Genomic DNA, 14,994 nt, shown 5'->3' with positions numbered 1-14,994 from the left:
GTTGATGACGCCAGTGGGACAGCCCAAGCCATGCCCCAAATCGGGGAGCTATCCTACTGGAACTGGAACTGGAAGTAGATGATGTCCGACGAGATGAGCCCGTTCTTCTCCTTCTTGGGGGTGGTTCCTCCACATGGTGATGCACCCTTTCCAGCCGCTCCAGGTCTTGGAGCATCATGTAGAAGTACTCCTCGTCTTCCATTTTTGGATGGGCGGATGTGATCTGAGCACTGGCAGAACTCGATCTTCGTGAATGAGATCTGATTCTAACCCTGAGTTAAGGTGATGATGTGCGTTGAGCTTGAGATTCGGAGGTTGCACTGAATTTGGGGTGGGAGTTAGCATTTTGGTGAGGGATCGCAGGGAAGATTGTAGATGCATGTGAGATGGGATGGGAAACCTCAGTGAGGAATTAGACTTGATGACATACCAAGTGGTATCTGGTTGGTGTTGGTGTGTGCCCTTGCAGTAGTCAAGTGCGGACACCTGCAGTGCCTTTGCAGCTGATATCTCAACTGAAATGTGATCGCGAAAACAAATTATGATGAGTCTGAATCCCGTTGAGGAGTCCCAAACGCCGACGTCCTCCTCGATTCCGCAGCTTGATGTTTCGACAAAAAAAACTCGTCAAATGTTTACAATATCTCGCACGATTGACAACTCAACAAGATCAGACCGATGTTCATCCCCAAGCAGCCCGACTTATACCTTCCATGTTCCATCCCGATCCCCTCCGCACCGTTCTCTCAGTCAGGAGACGCCCGCCAAGCATCGCTGCCAAGCCCTTCACCGTGGCACCACTTTGCCAATATCCGATTGGCTGGGACCCAAAAGTGGGGTGGAGAGAGGGTGATTTTGTCATCACGGCGAGACATGCACGGGCTGACTTCGGCAGCTTTGCGAGGAGAGGAAGTGACGCTGCTTTTGGGTCTAGAGAGAAACAAGTTTGATATTTGGCGTTTGGTTTGAAAGTTGACAGGCTGCTACGGTTGGGCTGGCGGTGATGACAGTTTAAGGATTTGGCAGTGCTCAAGATTAACCGTTCGGGGGTAGGGTTCTGAGAGGGACGCTAAAGTCTTGGCTGATATCATGCTGGTCGCTGGACTAGATCGTGATCGGCGGGATGAGTGTGTCAGCGAAAAGTTTACGGAAAGGGGTCGTTAACGTCGCGCGCAACTGGAGATATATCTTAGATGTGACTTCAGTAAGCTTATCCAAAGATGTATTCAGCCGAATCTGGAGGGTTGAGACCACTTTGACTGTCGAGAAGTGGGAGAGTTTTCGCAGGACAGTTTACCTAGGGACAAGCACGTTTCACCTTACAGTTTGGGAAAAAGGCAGAAGTAATAAACCCATCCAGCAGGACGGAAACCCATTATTACATCACAGCTTTTGATACTAGTAAAATCAACACAAAGTCTATCTACAACCCCGATTCCCGAAGAGAACGAAACACCCCCTTTATAGATAAACCATCCATACTGGTGCCAATGACACCTCAGATGTCATCGGTACCTGTCAGGAAAGCCCGTACTAGAGGAGCATCGCGAACCCAGCCTTCTTTTGCATGTTTAGATGAGAATCCGGAGCAGGTTGGCGAGCAGGTTGCCGACGAGGTTGAGCAGCTGGGTGAGGAGACCGCCGTGGTACTTGAACTTGTCGGCAAGGATAGGGTTGACGGGGCGCAGGATGACAACGAGCTCGTTAACCAGGGCGATGAGGATCTTGACAATGGTTGGGATCAGCTCGCGCAGGATGACACGGAGGTTAACGCCGAGCTTGATAAGGATGCCTAGACGTAGTCAGTATTTTGCTACACTGCGTGCAGCGTGCGTTTTGGGGGGGGAACGTACGGAGGTCGAGCTTCAGCAGAGCAAGGACCTGGACGCGGACATCCTCGAGCAGGACGCGGACGCGAACAAGGAGGTCAAGAATGACATCCAGATCAATCTTAGCGACGATATCGGCCCTGAGCTTGAGACCCTGGAGCGAGACAACAGCGTTCAGGAGGACGCGCAGGTGAGCAACAAGGTCAACGACGACCTTGACGAGGGCATCGATATCGATCTTTGCGGCGGCGAGGATGTTGGCTAGTGTTGTTAGCGTTGCTCTGCTTCTTGAGAACTGAGATACCTACCAATGATCTTCAGATCGGCGCGGATCAGAGTCTCAACCTCGGTGACGGTCTTGACCAGAGTAGCAATGATAACAGTGATATCGGTGACAACGGTGGTGCCGCCGGGGACGGTGACCGTCTGGGTTGGGACCGGTACGTCGATGGTCTGGGTGGTGGCGAGGGTGGTGGCGATGGTAGTGTAAGAAGTCTCGGTCACGCCCGGCAGGGTGATGGTGGTATAGGAGGTGACGGGCGGCAGAGTGATGGTGGTATAAGAGGTTGACCAGGAGGTGACGGCATCGCAGTGGCGACGCTCGACACGGTCAACGGCCCGGGCAGCGGCCAGGCCGACGAAGGCGGCAAGGGCAGTGAAAAACTTCATTTTGATAAATGGGAAAGTTGTCGAGAGAGTGACAGTTGAGTGAGTGTCAAGGGCGCTATTAGGATTACTAGTAATAGTAGAGTTGTATAGTAGAGTTGTATTAGAGAGAGTGACAAGAGAGAGAGAGAGAGAGAGGACAGGAGCTGCTGTGATGCTGATGAGTGCTGCTCTGCTGGTGAGGGAAAAGCAGCGACACGTCGGGGAGAGGCCAGCTTATATGCTCGAGTGGACGAGGTCTTCGAGATGTCCTCTTGACATGTCAACTTACATCACACTCACAACACCGACGTCGAGCAATCTTCGCAGTCCACAAACACTCTCGGCTATCCGCCCCTGCAGGGGTGTCCCGTCCCATCCCGCTATTCACACGAGCATGTCGGTTGTTGGGGAAGAGATGGGCAGCGCAGATCGCAAGCTTGCACCTCGACAGCCATTTACCCAAGATGGTTACGATCACCCATTGCCCAGCGGTGAGGCTGCCTTCCCTGGCTGTGTTTGCATTCGGCTGTTAGAGTCCGTTAGCTCCCCTTGGTCCGTTTGGGCGGCGTGCAGTGTGGCCTGCATTTCCGGCCGGTTGCACGTCATCTTTTTTTTTCTCTTGAGGGCGAGGCCTTTGACATCTTCATCCACTCAGCCCCTGCAGCTGGGTCTATCCGCTCCAGTGGAGGACAAGGCCAGGCAAGGCGGGCTCGTCTTCGGCGTCCCGAACGGCAAGACTCGGAAACTAGTACGAGAGAACAAGAAGTTCAGAATGGAGCCACAGACCCTCCAAATCAAACATGAAACAGCACTAGAAATCAAACACCGGAAACATCAAGCTGTGAAATCTGACAGATTACTGGCTCCCTGGCATCTCGTAGCTCCAGTGCAGGGTTTTGTGCCTGAGGTGGCTAATGCAGCGTGGGCGCTGTAGTTTATGAGTGGTGTGCCACCGATCTGGGGCCGAGTCTTGCCTGGCCGATTATAGCGTTGGGAAACTTTTGCGGAGAGAATAAGCTTGGCTCGACATCTTGTGACAAACTCCAATATCATGATGTCCAAGTAAGTTGAAGTCTTGTAAAGTCAAGTCTTTGTTTCTTCATAGCTGTACTTCGTCTTGTTTCACAGCTGTGAGAACTCTCACAGTGGACTGAAATTGTCCATATTTCCAACCCGGGTCATCCCGACTTACACGGACGCATACCTTCCCCAGTGGACCATAGCCCGACCGATCGATGCCGTGGAGAGATCCAGACCCAGATGTCGTCTGCTGGGTGCCAGTTGCCAACCTCGTGTGAGCAGCGAACTTATGTCCGAGGACTGCATCGATTGACATGTTGCATGGCTCCCATGCTTCTATCCCACCGTCTAGAAGTTTTTTTTTTTTTTTCCTCAACACCCCACTGCTTGTATCCACTACAGTCACACGTGGACTCGGGGAACCGTCTGGCCGTGGTTTGAGGTTGTTGAGCTTGATTCCAGCAAAAAGCTGTTGTTTCTGCTCATTTCAGCTGAACTATCAACGCAGCCTTGTCAACATCTCCAAGCAGACAGCTCATAATGTAACTATTTGGCGGCTTGATGGCGTCTGTAGTTTGATCGGCCCCTTGCAGTTGTCCATTAACTGGGCTAAGCAAAGAAGAAGGCAAGATCGACATCCTGAGAGCAAACGAACGCCAACGCCCCGCCAGCTGGACCAGGACTCCAATCAGCCGCACAAGATGAAACCCCAACGGTGTCTGTGGCACCTACAACCTGATTGGTTCTCCTTAAGGCTCACCGCAGCAGGACGTATGGCTAGCTTCGGAGGTTCACCGAGATGCCCTTATGGGCGGGGAAGTCCATTGGTGTAAGTTGTGCAGATTGGTTGAGCGTATCTAGTCAAACATAACATCGCCAAAAACATCTCAATTTCAGTCCATTCAACCAGTCCAGAACCTCACTGAGGCATGCCCATCGCAATCATCTCAAGGCATCCAATCTATCCGTCGATAGCGGAAGGATAGTAGCATCGCATCCGGGTGACGTGCAGCGACGGCACGGAATGCGGCACAGAGAGAGAATTTTTTTTTCTCCGTCTGTCAACTCCAAGAACAGCAACTTGAAAGTTGAGAGCCATAAAAAAGTGTCAAAAACAAGGAAACTCAACCACATCACCTGCTTCTGTGCCTGGGACCTGCATTAGTGCCATCAGCGCATCGCGGTGTGTATGGAAGCCCCCATCCATGTCGCATGTGAGCTGCGTTTCAGTCTTTTTTTTTCTGATATTTGACACGGGACAACCGCGGATAAGCCGTGTGCGTAGTATTTCGTGTGTTGATACCCTGTAGATGTGGGTGTGTGTGAATGGTCGGTTGGATGACCGTCACCTTCGAGCCTCCAGACACGAGACTTCAGCCCGGGACTCGGTCGATCGGGACGCAAGAACAGCGGTAATTGGCCGGCTAGGACCTCTAGCACACCATTCTTAGTAGGTGGCGGGAAGGGTATGCAAGGGGACGCGGTGAGTGAGAGAGTGAGTCGTTCACACTTTTTTTTTCTTCTTTCCTCGTTTCCTCCCGGGAAAAAAACAAGGCAAACAAACGCACCTCTCACGATCTCTTCCCGTGGCCTATCCTATCGCGGTATAGGTTCGCCGTGCTGGCAAGGGTCTTCCTCGGTAGCAAAAAATGAGCCGCATGTGGTCCACCCACGGTCAAAAACGGCTCCAGGCAGATGGGATGATCGGCGGGTCCGATGGGCAAGGGTGCTTTCGTAACAAGGTCACGAGCGTGTCTGAAGAGCTTCATCCTGGTTGTCGGTGTTACTGAAACCGTCTTAGGAAGTTGAAACGTCGCTCACGACTTAATTCGTCTGCTTCAGAATATCTTTTAACACCGCTCTTAAGTTCTGAAGATAGGAGATGGAAGTAGAAGTCCGCCGATCGTGCTGATCTCCCCTATCTCCGGCATGCGGTGTGTACGGTGTTCATCTCATCTTGTAGTGTATCTCTTGTGCTTCCTATGGTTCAAGTTATCTCCCTTTTTCCAGTTGCTTTCCTTCCCTTCCACACTGTTTCATCCACAAGTACAGTACGTTAGTTGTTCTGGATCTCGGATATAATGTGTAAGATCCCCTCTGCTTCAGTGCGAGTTGTTGCAACCCCTTGCAAAATGGCAGCAACAAGCACGATCAATGGTCACATTGATCGCGACTTGGCGACCTTGGCGACCTGGCCAGCCCAGTCGCCCTACACTGCTGCCCCACACTTCCCGCTGATCTTTGCCTGGGGTGTCAAGTCTTGGCCAGAGTGGGCCAGTAGAAGTGTGGGGATTCCGCCGCAGTGTTGCTTCTTCCCTTGCACACACCCTGGCACCCTGGTGGAAAGTCCGGTTGGCGGTGTTGCAACACCGGCAGTTATCGGAGTTTTGAAGGTGAGGGCATTTTGTTCGTTTTCTTTGCGACGTGACTGGTCAAAACAACGACGCATAAGAGTGTGGGGATAGAGCTATGTTGAGAAAGAAAACTTGTCTCCGCTCTTTTGCTATTTTTTTCTCACTCACTTACCCATCCAAGCTTGAACCCACCCACTCGCCCACAAAACCTACCTCATCTCACCACTTGAATGGACCTTGAGAGAGAACTCGAAACCGATTGAAGGGACGGAATTTTTGAAACAAACTACAATGACAAGTCATCCACGTCCACATCGACAGCCGAACCCAACCAATCACGCGACAGCGGCAATGTTTCTGGATGTCAGTCAGCTTCGAGACCCTTCCAGCTCAAGGACAAAAGGATAAGTTGGAATTGGACAATCCAAAACGAAACAAAAGAAGCGAGATGCCAAATGCCAAGGATTATCCAGTGTTGTGTTACTTGGGGAAACGCTTCGAGAAAACTGAGCAAGTTTTCGGCGGTGAGTCCGAATTCACTTTCAAACCGCGAAAAAAGGAAAAGGGACCAAAAAAAAGTTTTGTACTCAGGCATCACGCCACAATAATATTACAAAAATATCTAAGTAATCTCATTAACCCAAATTGTTCCATTACACCACTTTCACTTCTCTCCAGCATATCTTCAATGCACTTCCTCAATGCCTGTTGAGCATCTCCCTAAGCCTCCTCTTCTCCGCCCGTCTCCTCAACCTCCTCAGCTTCTTCTCCTCCTCGGTCTTCTTGTACCGCACCTTGAACTCCACCGTCTCAGTAACATCATAGTCGCCCTTCTCATCAGGGTTACCAAACACCCTCAGCGCCCGCACAACAAGCTTGTACTTGCCAGCGGGAGCATAGGTGCCGTCCGCCAGGCGACCATCCCACTTCAGCTCGACCGTGCCGCGGGGATTCCACAGCGACGGCAGACCCTCAGGCTGGCCCAGCGAGAGGGTATCGCCGAAGACGAGGGTCGCCTTCTCCTTGACGGAGGTGCAGTTGCTCAGGGGGACAACATCGACGCGGACCAGGGGCGAGCCGAAAGATAGGGTGGCCACAAGCTTGGGCAGCTCGGTGCCGTTCCTGTAGCGGGTATCGTTGGCGAAGCCCTGGGGCGGGAGGAGGAATGTGACGTCATTGCTCAAGATGGGGGTGTTATCCTCATCGGAGCCACGGGACAGGTATGTCTTCCGCTCGTCGAGGACGGTGTGCGCCTTCAGGCTGCCGGAGACACCGACATAGGGCAGGGACAAGTTGGAGCCGTCGGTACCGTTAATGGTCACGTAGCCGGACCAGACGGGGAGACGGTCGACGTCGACACCCTTCGGTGGGGTGGCAGTCACCTTGATGACCTTGCGCTGGCCAGGGGCAAGTGTGAACTCGGCAGGCTCGAAGGCGAGCGAGGCGAAGTCGGCGGTGATCTCGCCGGGGAATTTCATCGGGGTAATGTCAGTAGCCTCGGCGAAGGTGTAAGCGGTCGCAGCACCGACGTTACCGAGCTTATAGGTAACCTCGGACTTGCCAGTATTGGAGACGCTGAAGTGATGGTAGGGAACGAAGTGCTCGGTGTCGTTGAAAGAGAGCGAGGAGACGCTCAGGAGGGTAGTCGCGTGGGCGGCGTCCCAGGCCTGGAGGATACCGGCACCCTGCTGCACGACGGGCGCGAGGAGCGGAGGCTCGGGGGTCTGGCCGCCGGAGCGGAAGAAGTTGGGCTTAGCAGTAGCAGACAGCACGTTCTCCAGGGTCTTGGGGTCCTTGGTACCGCGGACATTCATGAGCAGGGCGTAGATGGCAGCCGCCATGGGGCAGGACATGGAGGTACCGGAGAGGACGGCATAAGCGCCCATGTGGATGGGGTAAGTCGAGAGAATCATACCGCCGGGAGCACCGAACTGGGGCTTTACGTCGACCTCAAAGGTAGGACCCCAGGAGGTGAACTCGCTCATGTAGCCTGGAGTAGCAGTGTTCTCGAAGACAGTAAGGAACTTGCCGGCCTTGGACGGGTCGGTCATGGTGACGACGACCTCCTGGCCAGCCTCCATAGCGCGTACCCATTCCTCGCCCTGCTTGGCAGTGACCATGGCGACGGCCTCGACGCCGTCAACCTTGCCAGAGACCGTGACAGTGCCAGCGACATTGTTGTAGAAGAGCACATACTTGGCACCCTTAGCCACAGCATTGGTGATCTTCTGGACGAACGTGCAAGTACCACGACGGATAAGAACAATGCGGTCAGACAGATCAGGGGTATCATCGGGGTAGGGGTCGCAGCCGTGGGCCGGATCGGAGGTGTTGTAGTTAACAGTCCACAGAGGCAGAGTGACATCGGGCCACTCGCCAGGTTCGCCAGCAGTGAAGCCGAAGGCCGTAGCAGGGCCACCAGCAACAGTGTAGGAAGCATTGCTCAACAGAGCAGGGGTCTCAGTGTTGTCGATGGACGCGATGGCAGTGACCTTCTTGCCGTTGGCAGCAGTAGAAGCGTAGAAGATGCCAGTGGCGCCGTCGTTACCGGCCGAGACCACGCAAGGGACGCCGGCCTCGACGATGCGTGAAACAACAGCAGCCCAGGGGTCCTCACCCCAGCCGGAGGGACCACCAATCGAAGCAGTGATGATGTCGCTACCGGCCTCATAGGCCATGAGGTAAGCAGCAATCAGCACATCGTTGCCGACATCACCGTCGCAGCCAAACACACGGTAAGCGCCGAGGGTAACGCCCTGAGCGGCACCGATGATGCCGTAGGGGTTGTTAGACTGGGCAGCAATGATACCAGCGACGTGGGTGCCGTGGCCATTGCACGAGTCAACCGGATCGGGGTCCGGCACCGGTGTGTTCTTGCCGTTGAAGTCGTCGCCGACAAGGTCGCTGCCGTACGACACCAGGCAGCCGGGGCCGAAGCAGCCACCGAGCGCGGGGTGTCTGTAGTCAATCTGCATGGGGGTCGGCTGTGTCAGCCTGTGATACCCTTAAAACGGGCTTGGTTGCACAGGCCACTTACACCAGTGTCAATGACGGCAATCTTGATGCCCTGACCCGTGATACCAGCGTCGTGGAATTTGTTGACCTGGGTCATCAGGTGGGTCGAGAATGTATCGGTGCCATTGTCGCGCTTCTTGAGCGACTCGGCAATGTTCGCGACGGTGCTGCCCACGGAATGGATAGTGTGGCGGGGCAGTGGGTAACGGCGCACGGGGAAAACGTTCTTGACCTTGGGCAGGTCGGCCAGCTCGGCAGCCAGCTTCTCAGCATTCTTGGTGTCCTTGAACTGGATGGAAGCGCCCTTGAACAGCTTGAAGCGCAGATCCTTGCGCAGGGAAGCCTCGCCGCCGAGCTCTTTGACGAAGGCATTGGTGTCCTGGACGCTGTCAGCTTGTGTTTCATGCCAACTGAATTGCTGGTCGCACACTGACCTGATCGCCCTCATACTCAACGATGTAAGCACCAGGAACGATCTCGGGGGCGGCGGGCGCCGTAGTGCTGCTCGATGCGACGGCCGCACGGGCGATGCCGGCCGCAGCCAGCAGCGAAGTAAGGCGGACCATGATGTATTTATTAAGATAAGTAGGTGTCTTGTTCTCGGCCCCGGAGCGGGTGCCGGGTAAGCAAAACTAAAAGAGTGACGGTGAGAGGGATACTAGGAAATCGTATAAACGAATGGCTGGGACCAGCTGCAGGTCGCGGATCCCGAGTCCCTATATCACGTCCAAGAGCCCGGATGGCCGGTGAGGAGAGACAACGGCAACAACTGCAGCATTGCACCCGTCATATATAATTCCATATGCACCCTATACAGGTGTTGTCGTCGCCAGCAGCCAAGCCGGTACTGGAAGGTGAGGTTGCAACTCCACGGCGCGAGGTGAGCGAGCCCGAGGTTGCGGCCGAATTTACCCAAATTCTTCAGGTGGTCAATTGGGCGACCCCATTGGTAGAGATAGCGCAGCACAGGCACTTGCTCGACAAGGCAGGTCGTGCACGCCTCAGCCGTGGAATGTCACCTTGATGGGGCATGCGATCTCACGCCAAGCGCCGTTGTTTAATTTGCGTCTTCAATGCTGGCTCATCGCACGCTCAATGCGGCCCTCTCTGCCTTGCCCATTCAATCGGACGGCGTCGTCCATGACGTGATCGCCGGATCGCGGATGCCACGGATGTCAGTCGTCGTCGTCGGCCTGGGTCCATCACCGTGGACGTCGTCGTTGTCGTGGCTTGCATCCCTGCGGTGGACTGCTGCACTGCGAGGGATCGGGGATCACAAGCTTTTGCTTGGCATGGAGTGTTGCATTGGGTGGATTTACAGGGCGTGCAACGCAGTTTTCAGGGGCGATAGGGGTGCCTGTCGGTGCGCAAGACTCAGCAACGCAAGGCTCAGCGAAGATAGGTACCTACGGTAGAAGATGGCTTGCTGTGACGAATACCATCAAACTGCACAATCGCGGCACACAGAAGGATTTGCGGAACCAGAAATCGTCGGGCGCTCGGTGATCCAAGAATGGAGTGGGAGGCGGGACTCCCGGCGTTCCTGCATCCAACGCTCCATCCAACACGGCAGCCGTTGTGATGGTGCCCAGGAGTTGGTCCAGCGCTCCAGCGGCGCTCCCCGCATTCGCCCCACCTCGATGTGTCGCAACACGGCGACATTGAGTCTTGATTGGGAAGCCCAGTGCCTCCCCTGCTGCTGTCCCCTATCTTGAGAGCAAGACATGTCTATTGTTGTCGAATGTTCGAATTCCGCCGAAGCAAAAACAACCACTCTGATCGGGCCCAAAGGACCAGCATCACCATCGTGCCGCGTGATACTGCGCGCAAATGATGCAACAACATGTTGTGTTCCGCACAACGGTCGCAACCATAAAATCCATGGAAGGTGTGCTTGTGCCATCGGCAGTGACAAGCCGTCTAGTGTGCAGCATCTAACGATCAATTGGGGGCCAATGCCGATGCCCGAGAGCGCGGATATTTCTGTGCTACCGCGAATAGATTATCAGGCTGCAGTCCGTGATGCCGGCTCCAGGAAGCGGCTGTGCTGTTAAGGAGCGGCTTATAGGCGCTTATTGCGGTTATAGTGGTCTTGTATCGAGCCCATTTGGTCCGGTGCGGGCGGAAGCACAGGCCGAGTCCATCCAGGCAGCACAGAAACAGTGTCCAGTTTGAGCTCACGGCTATGGTTCGCAATGAATCCAGACAGATGGAATATGATGTTTGGTTAAGTCTTCCATGTTTGACTCTGAGCCTAGTGTCTCAGTGTCTCGATGCACAAATCCGCGTGGCTGGCGTTCCACGTCGGCTCCGTCTGCCAGCAAAGGACTTCTGCCGTACCACTTGCGACATGTTCCGAGACTGAATTTTACGAGATGCTGTGTCAGGTCAATTGGCTTGAAATTGGTTGAAGTCTTGTGAACAATATGTTAACGTAAAAAGTGGGAGAGAAGAGAAGCCCGGCTGAGTTTATGGAAAACAAGAAGCCAAATGGAAAACGCGGGGTGGTGGGTCCGGATCGCGAAAAAGAGAGCTTGGCTTCAACTCTGACCAATCAGGACTCTCGGAACTGATCACTTTTTTCACTGCGATCGATTCGAACGACGGCCAGTTCGATCCGGAAATCGATCAGTTCAGGCTTTGCTGCTTTTCTCCGTGACGTACCGCGGCCAGCAATCTTTGATGCGAGCTTTTTCGACCGAGATCTTTCTGTAAGAACCCCTCAGTGGATATGGCATGAGAGACTTTTGGCTAACCCCGATGTTACAATAGCCGCTGTCCATTCTATATGCGTGCAATCAATCCTGCAGCCATGTTCTGCCGAGCCTGTCTGCGCGCAAACGCCGTCTTCATCGACGCTGTGCCCTCCTCGCGGCTGCTCCTGTGGACATCCCAGCGCAGGTCGGTCGCAGCCCTTGTCAGCTCTTCCCGAACAAGCTCTATCCTTCGACAGACCCAGACCTCGACGAAGCTACCAAACCAGCGCATGTTCTCAACCTCCCGCATCCTCTCCTCCTCCCCAGCCCCAGCCGAAGGTGCTTCCTCAGCTGCTACAAGCACAATTCCTGAGAAGCCGACATACCTGACCGAAGGCGAGTCGCAGGTTTGGGACCGGCTGGTGGCCGAGTTTGCGCCGACTGAGTTGATCGTGCGCGATATCTCGGGCGGTTGCGGCTCCATGTACGGCATCGATATTACCTCGGAGAAGTTTAAGGGTTTGACGATCCTCAAACAGCAGCGCCTGGTTAATGCTGCGCTGAAGGATCTGATGAAAGATTGGCATGGAGTACAGTTGAAGACGAAGGCTCCGTAAGAGAGTGAAATTGTACAATTGTGGGTACTGGGCTTGGAGTTTGGCGTTAGGGCTTGACTTGAAAGCATGGTTGGCTTTCTGATCGTGTGTTTCTGGAACCAATATCGCGGAATTATGGACAAAGCGGTTAGATCTGAGTGTCAATTCTGTGTACATAATGCTCTTGGCTTCGGTCGGCCGAGTAGCTTATCTCCATTCAGTTGTTTTCGTGTTTCACAACTTGTCTCAATACTAGCGTTGCTAGAGTCTTTCATTGAAATCATCAAAGATGAACTCGATAATGACACCTGAACGCAGGACTTGAGCTGACAGGTCGAAGTCTTTTCGCATCATGGATGGCCATGAAGGTCAAAAGCCCTACGGCCTACTAAACAGGTTCTCAGGCCTTGCCAAACAGCTGTAGTGGCACTCAACTCTACATCTCTTGAGTTAGCTCTTCAAGTTCTAAAGCGTCGGCCATGATGCACATTTAGCATCTCCCCTTGGTCATAGACCCGTGATGTCTCAGAGCCAGGCGCAACGCCAGACCAGGACCCCCTGATCTTAACACTTGGCTCCGCACAAGCCAAGCATCTGACCAATTAAACGCCGCGATCCCCCCACGCGACGCGGCTCTCCCCCCGTCCGAAGCGGGTCCTCTCACAACACAAAACACCCAACGTCAAACAGCATCTTCATCCCATCTGCCAGTCTGCAGCATCCTTCAGCCAGCTCTGTCAGCTCTCCAACCTGCAGATAAGCCAGATCTCACATCCCATTAACCCAATCATAGCAATGCATAGCCCTTCAACTTCCCCAAACGGGCGATGGTCCCACACCCCTTCCCACCTAACCCTCCTTTGGCTGCTCATATCCCTCCCCCTCGTCGCCTGGGACACAGGCTACGTCCTTCTGCGGCCACACACCTTCCCTGGAGGGAAGTTCCACGCTCCATTATGGATACCGTACGCGCTGTACGGGGAAATAGATCATATGTATGGGGTGAAACAGTGGGAGAGGGGGAATGGGTTTACTGCGGCGCAGAGTGTTATGAACGTTGTTGAGAGTTTGTTGTATATGGGGTATTTGTTTGTTTGGTGGAGTCATGGGAGGATAGAAGGGGGGAGAAGGGTTGTTAAGGGAAGGGAGGGAGCGCTAGCGGTGGTGATGGGGTTCAGCGCAGCAGTGATGACGGTGAGCAAGACGGCATTGTACTGTGAGTTTGATCTGGATGCAGTGAGGATTCCTTGGCAGGAGTAAGATGCTGACATGAGGCAGGGCTGAATGAGTATTATTCTGGGTTCGACAACATTGGACATAATTCGCCGTGGACGCTGTTCTTTTTATGGATTATTCCAAAGTAAGCTCAGATTTTCTTGTCTTGGGAGTCTAAGGCGGGTGGGGTTGCGCTGACACTCTCACAGCGGTGCCTGGATTGTCTTGCCAACGATCACAATTATCTATGGGCTAGGGTCGGAGATCATTAACGGGCTGGCTCAAGCTCCCCCAGATAAGAAGAACCAGTAATCTTTGTCAGTGAGTGGATGAAGACACGACCAAAGATATCTTGTTATATCAACCGAATGCTCAATATATGCTTGCTAGCTGGCACATAAGACTTCCTTGAGTACAACCAATCACAATATTACAGATGTACTAACTACTCATCAACTGCCCTACTCACTACGTGGCCCAAGTCACTTGTTTCCTGATTGAAACAAACTGTTTGTTGCTTCTCCATGTGCGCATCTCCATCTCGCCACTGGTCATTAAGTTCTGCTTCAACCTATGCATACTCCTCCAGTTCACAACAATACAGCCATAATTCCGGGTGTGACATTTTTGCAACTCCAAAAATTATAGCCGTTCTCCAGGCAAGAGAATGGTAAAAGTATGCAACAAGCCTTTAAGAACTTTGTTCAGCTCCCAGCCTGGTCCCCCCTTGCTACCATACACTTTTCGATGTAATTCTGGTCCAGTCTCGCACATGTGATGTCCTATCTTGTCGATGAATGTACGATTACACCACCCTCGCCCTCAGCAGCGTGCACTTCAATGCATATAAAATCTTCGAGATCCATCCTCAAGCGCAGGCACTCCACTGGGGGATACTTGTCTCCTTGGCATCAAAGAAGCACACGATAATAGTTTCTGCGGGGGCTGGATCATGTATTTCCCAAACAATTTATGGTCCTTATGATTGACATTGATTGTCTTAACCATGCTGGTAAGTTTGTTTGCCATGTGTGTCAGGTGGAAGATATCAAGGTCGAATAGGACAAGTTCCTAGCAACTTCACTTGAGGACTTGAAAGCTACATAGCTGGACTTGCTGAGCCACAGCCACTAAAATGTACAAAACCCATGGAGATGAAGCATCAGTTGGACGAGGCGAGGTATGAAGCAGAATAGACTAAGAGAAGGCTTTTGAACTGCAGCGCAATTTCGACAAGATAGAGAAGGCTGAGGGACAAGACCAGAAATTCTGATGTTCTATGCCATTCCAAGTTTACCGTTCAGGCTAGTTGAAGGTAGAAGTCACAGAAACTGTGTTGTTCATGCTGAAGGGGGTGAGACCTGTTCAACGGTAACAAGAGAGGGGTATACAACCTGATAAATAAGACATTTCGTCTTTTGCACAAAACGTCATTGAAATTGTAAAGATAAACAATGACAATAGTTGCGAATTCCTGGAATTCCAAGCATCTGTATCCCGCAGAGTTGCTTGAACAGCCACTCGAACTTCCCCAACTCGTAGATCTCTCTTATTGAAATTTTCTTCAACCTTGGAGCTCAGCTTCCTAGTACTTCCCCTTGTCAAATCTTGGCATAAGTTG

General features: G+C 53.0%; 3 protein-coding genes across 3 annotated transcripts; 1 reads left to right on the top strand and 2 right to left on the bottom strand.

The window, feature by feature from the left end:
• Nucleotides 1–1,571: 1,571 nt before the first annotated feature.
• CTHT_0039860 (uncharacterized protein) lies at nucleotides 1,572–2,498 on the bottom strand (the record flags this gene model as incomplete). Its single annotated transcript, XM_006694333.1, has 3 exons — nucleotides 1,572–1,792; nucleotides 1,854–2,090; nucleotides 2,138–2,498. The coding sequence occupies 3 exons, from the start codon at nucleotides 2,496–2,498 to the stop codon at nucleotides 1,572–1,574; spliced, it is 819 nt and encodes a 272-aa protein (XP_006694396.1).
• A 4,051-nt stretch (nucleotides 2,499–6,549) lies between these two features.
• CTHT_0039850 (serine-type endopeptidase-like protein) lies at nucleotides 6,550–9,432 on the bottom strand (the record flags this gene model as incomplete). Its single annotated transcript, XM_006694332.1, has 3 exons — nucleotides 6,550–8,820; nucleotides 8,889–9,245; nucleotides 9,301–9,432. 3 exons carry the CDS (start codon nucleotides 9,430–9,432, stop codon nucleotides 6,550–6,552), a joined length of 2,760 nt encoding a protein of 919 aa, XP_006694395.1.
• A 2,246-nt stretch (nucleotides 9,433–11,678) lies between these two features.
• On the top strand, nucleotides 11,679–12,179 carry CTHT_0039840 (uncharacterized protein; the record flags this gene model as incomplete). Its single annotated transcript, XM_006694331.1, has 1 exon — nucleotides 11,679–12,179. The coding sequence occupies one exon, from the start codon at nucleotides 11,679–11,681 to the stop codon at nucleotides 12,177–12,179; it is 501 nt and encodes a 166-aa protein (XP_006694394.1).
• Nucleotides 12,180–14,994: the final 2,815 nt, after the last annotated feature.

The sequence above is a fragment of the Thermochaetoides thermophila genome, assembly GCF_000221225.1.
Source record: "Thermochaetoides thermophila DSM 1495 unplaced genomic scaffold scf7180000011817, whole genome shotgun sequence".
Lineage (NCBI taxonomy): Eukaryota > Fungi > Ascomycota > Sordariomycetes > Sordariales > Chaetomiaceae > Thermochaetoides > Thermochaetoides thermophila.
This window is presented reverse-complemented; position numbering and strand designations above follow the sequence as displayed.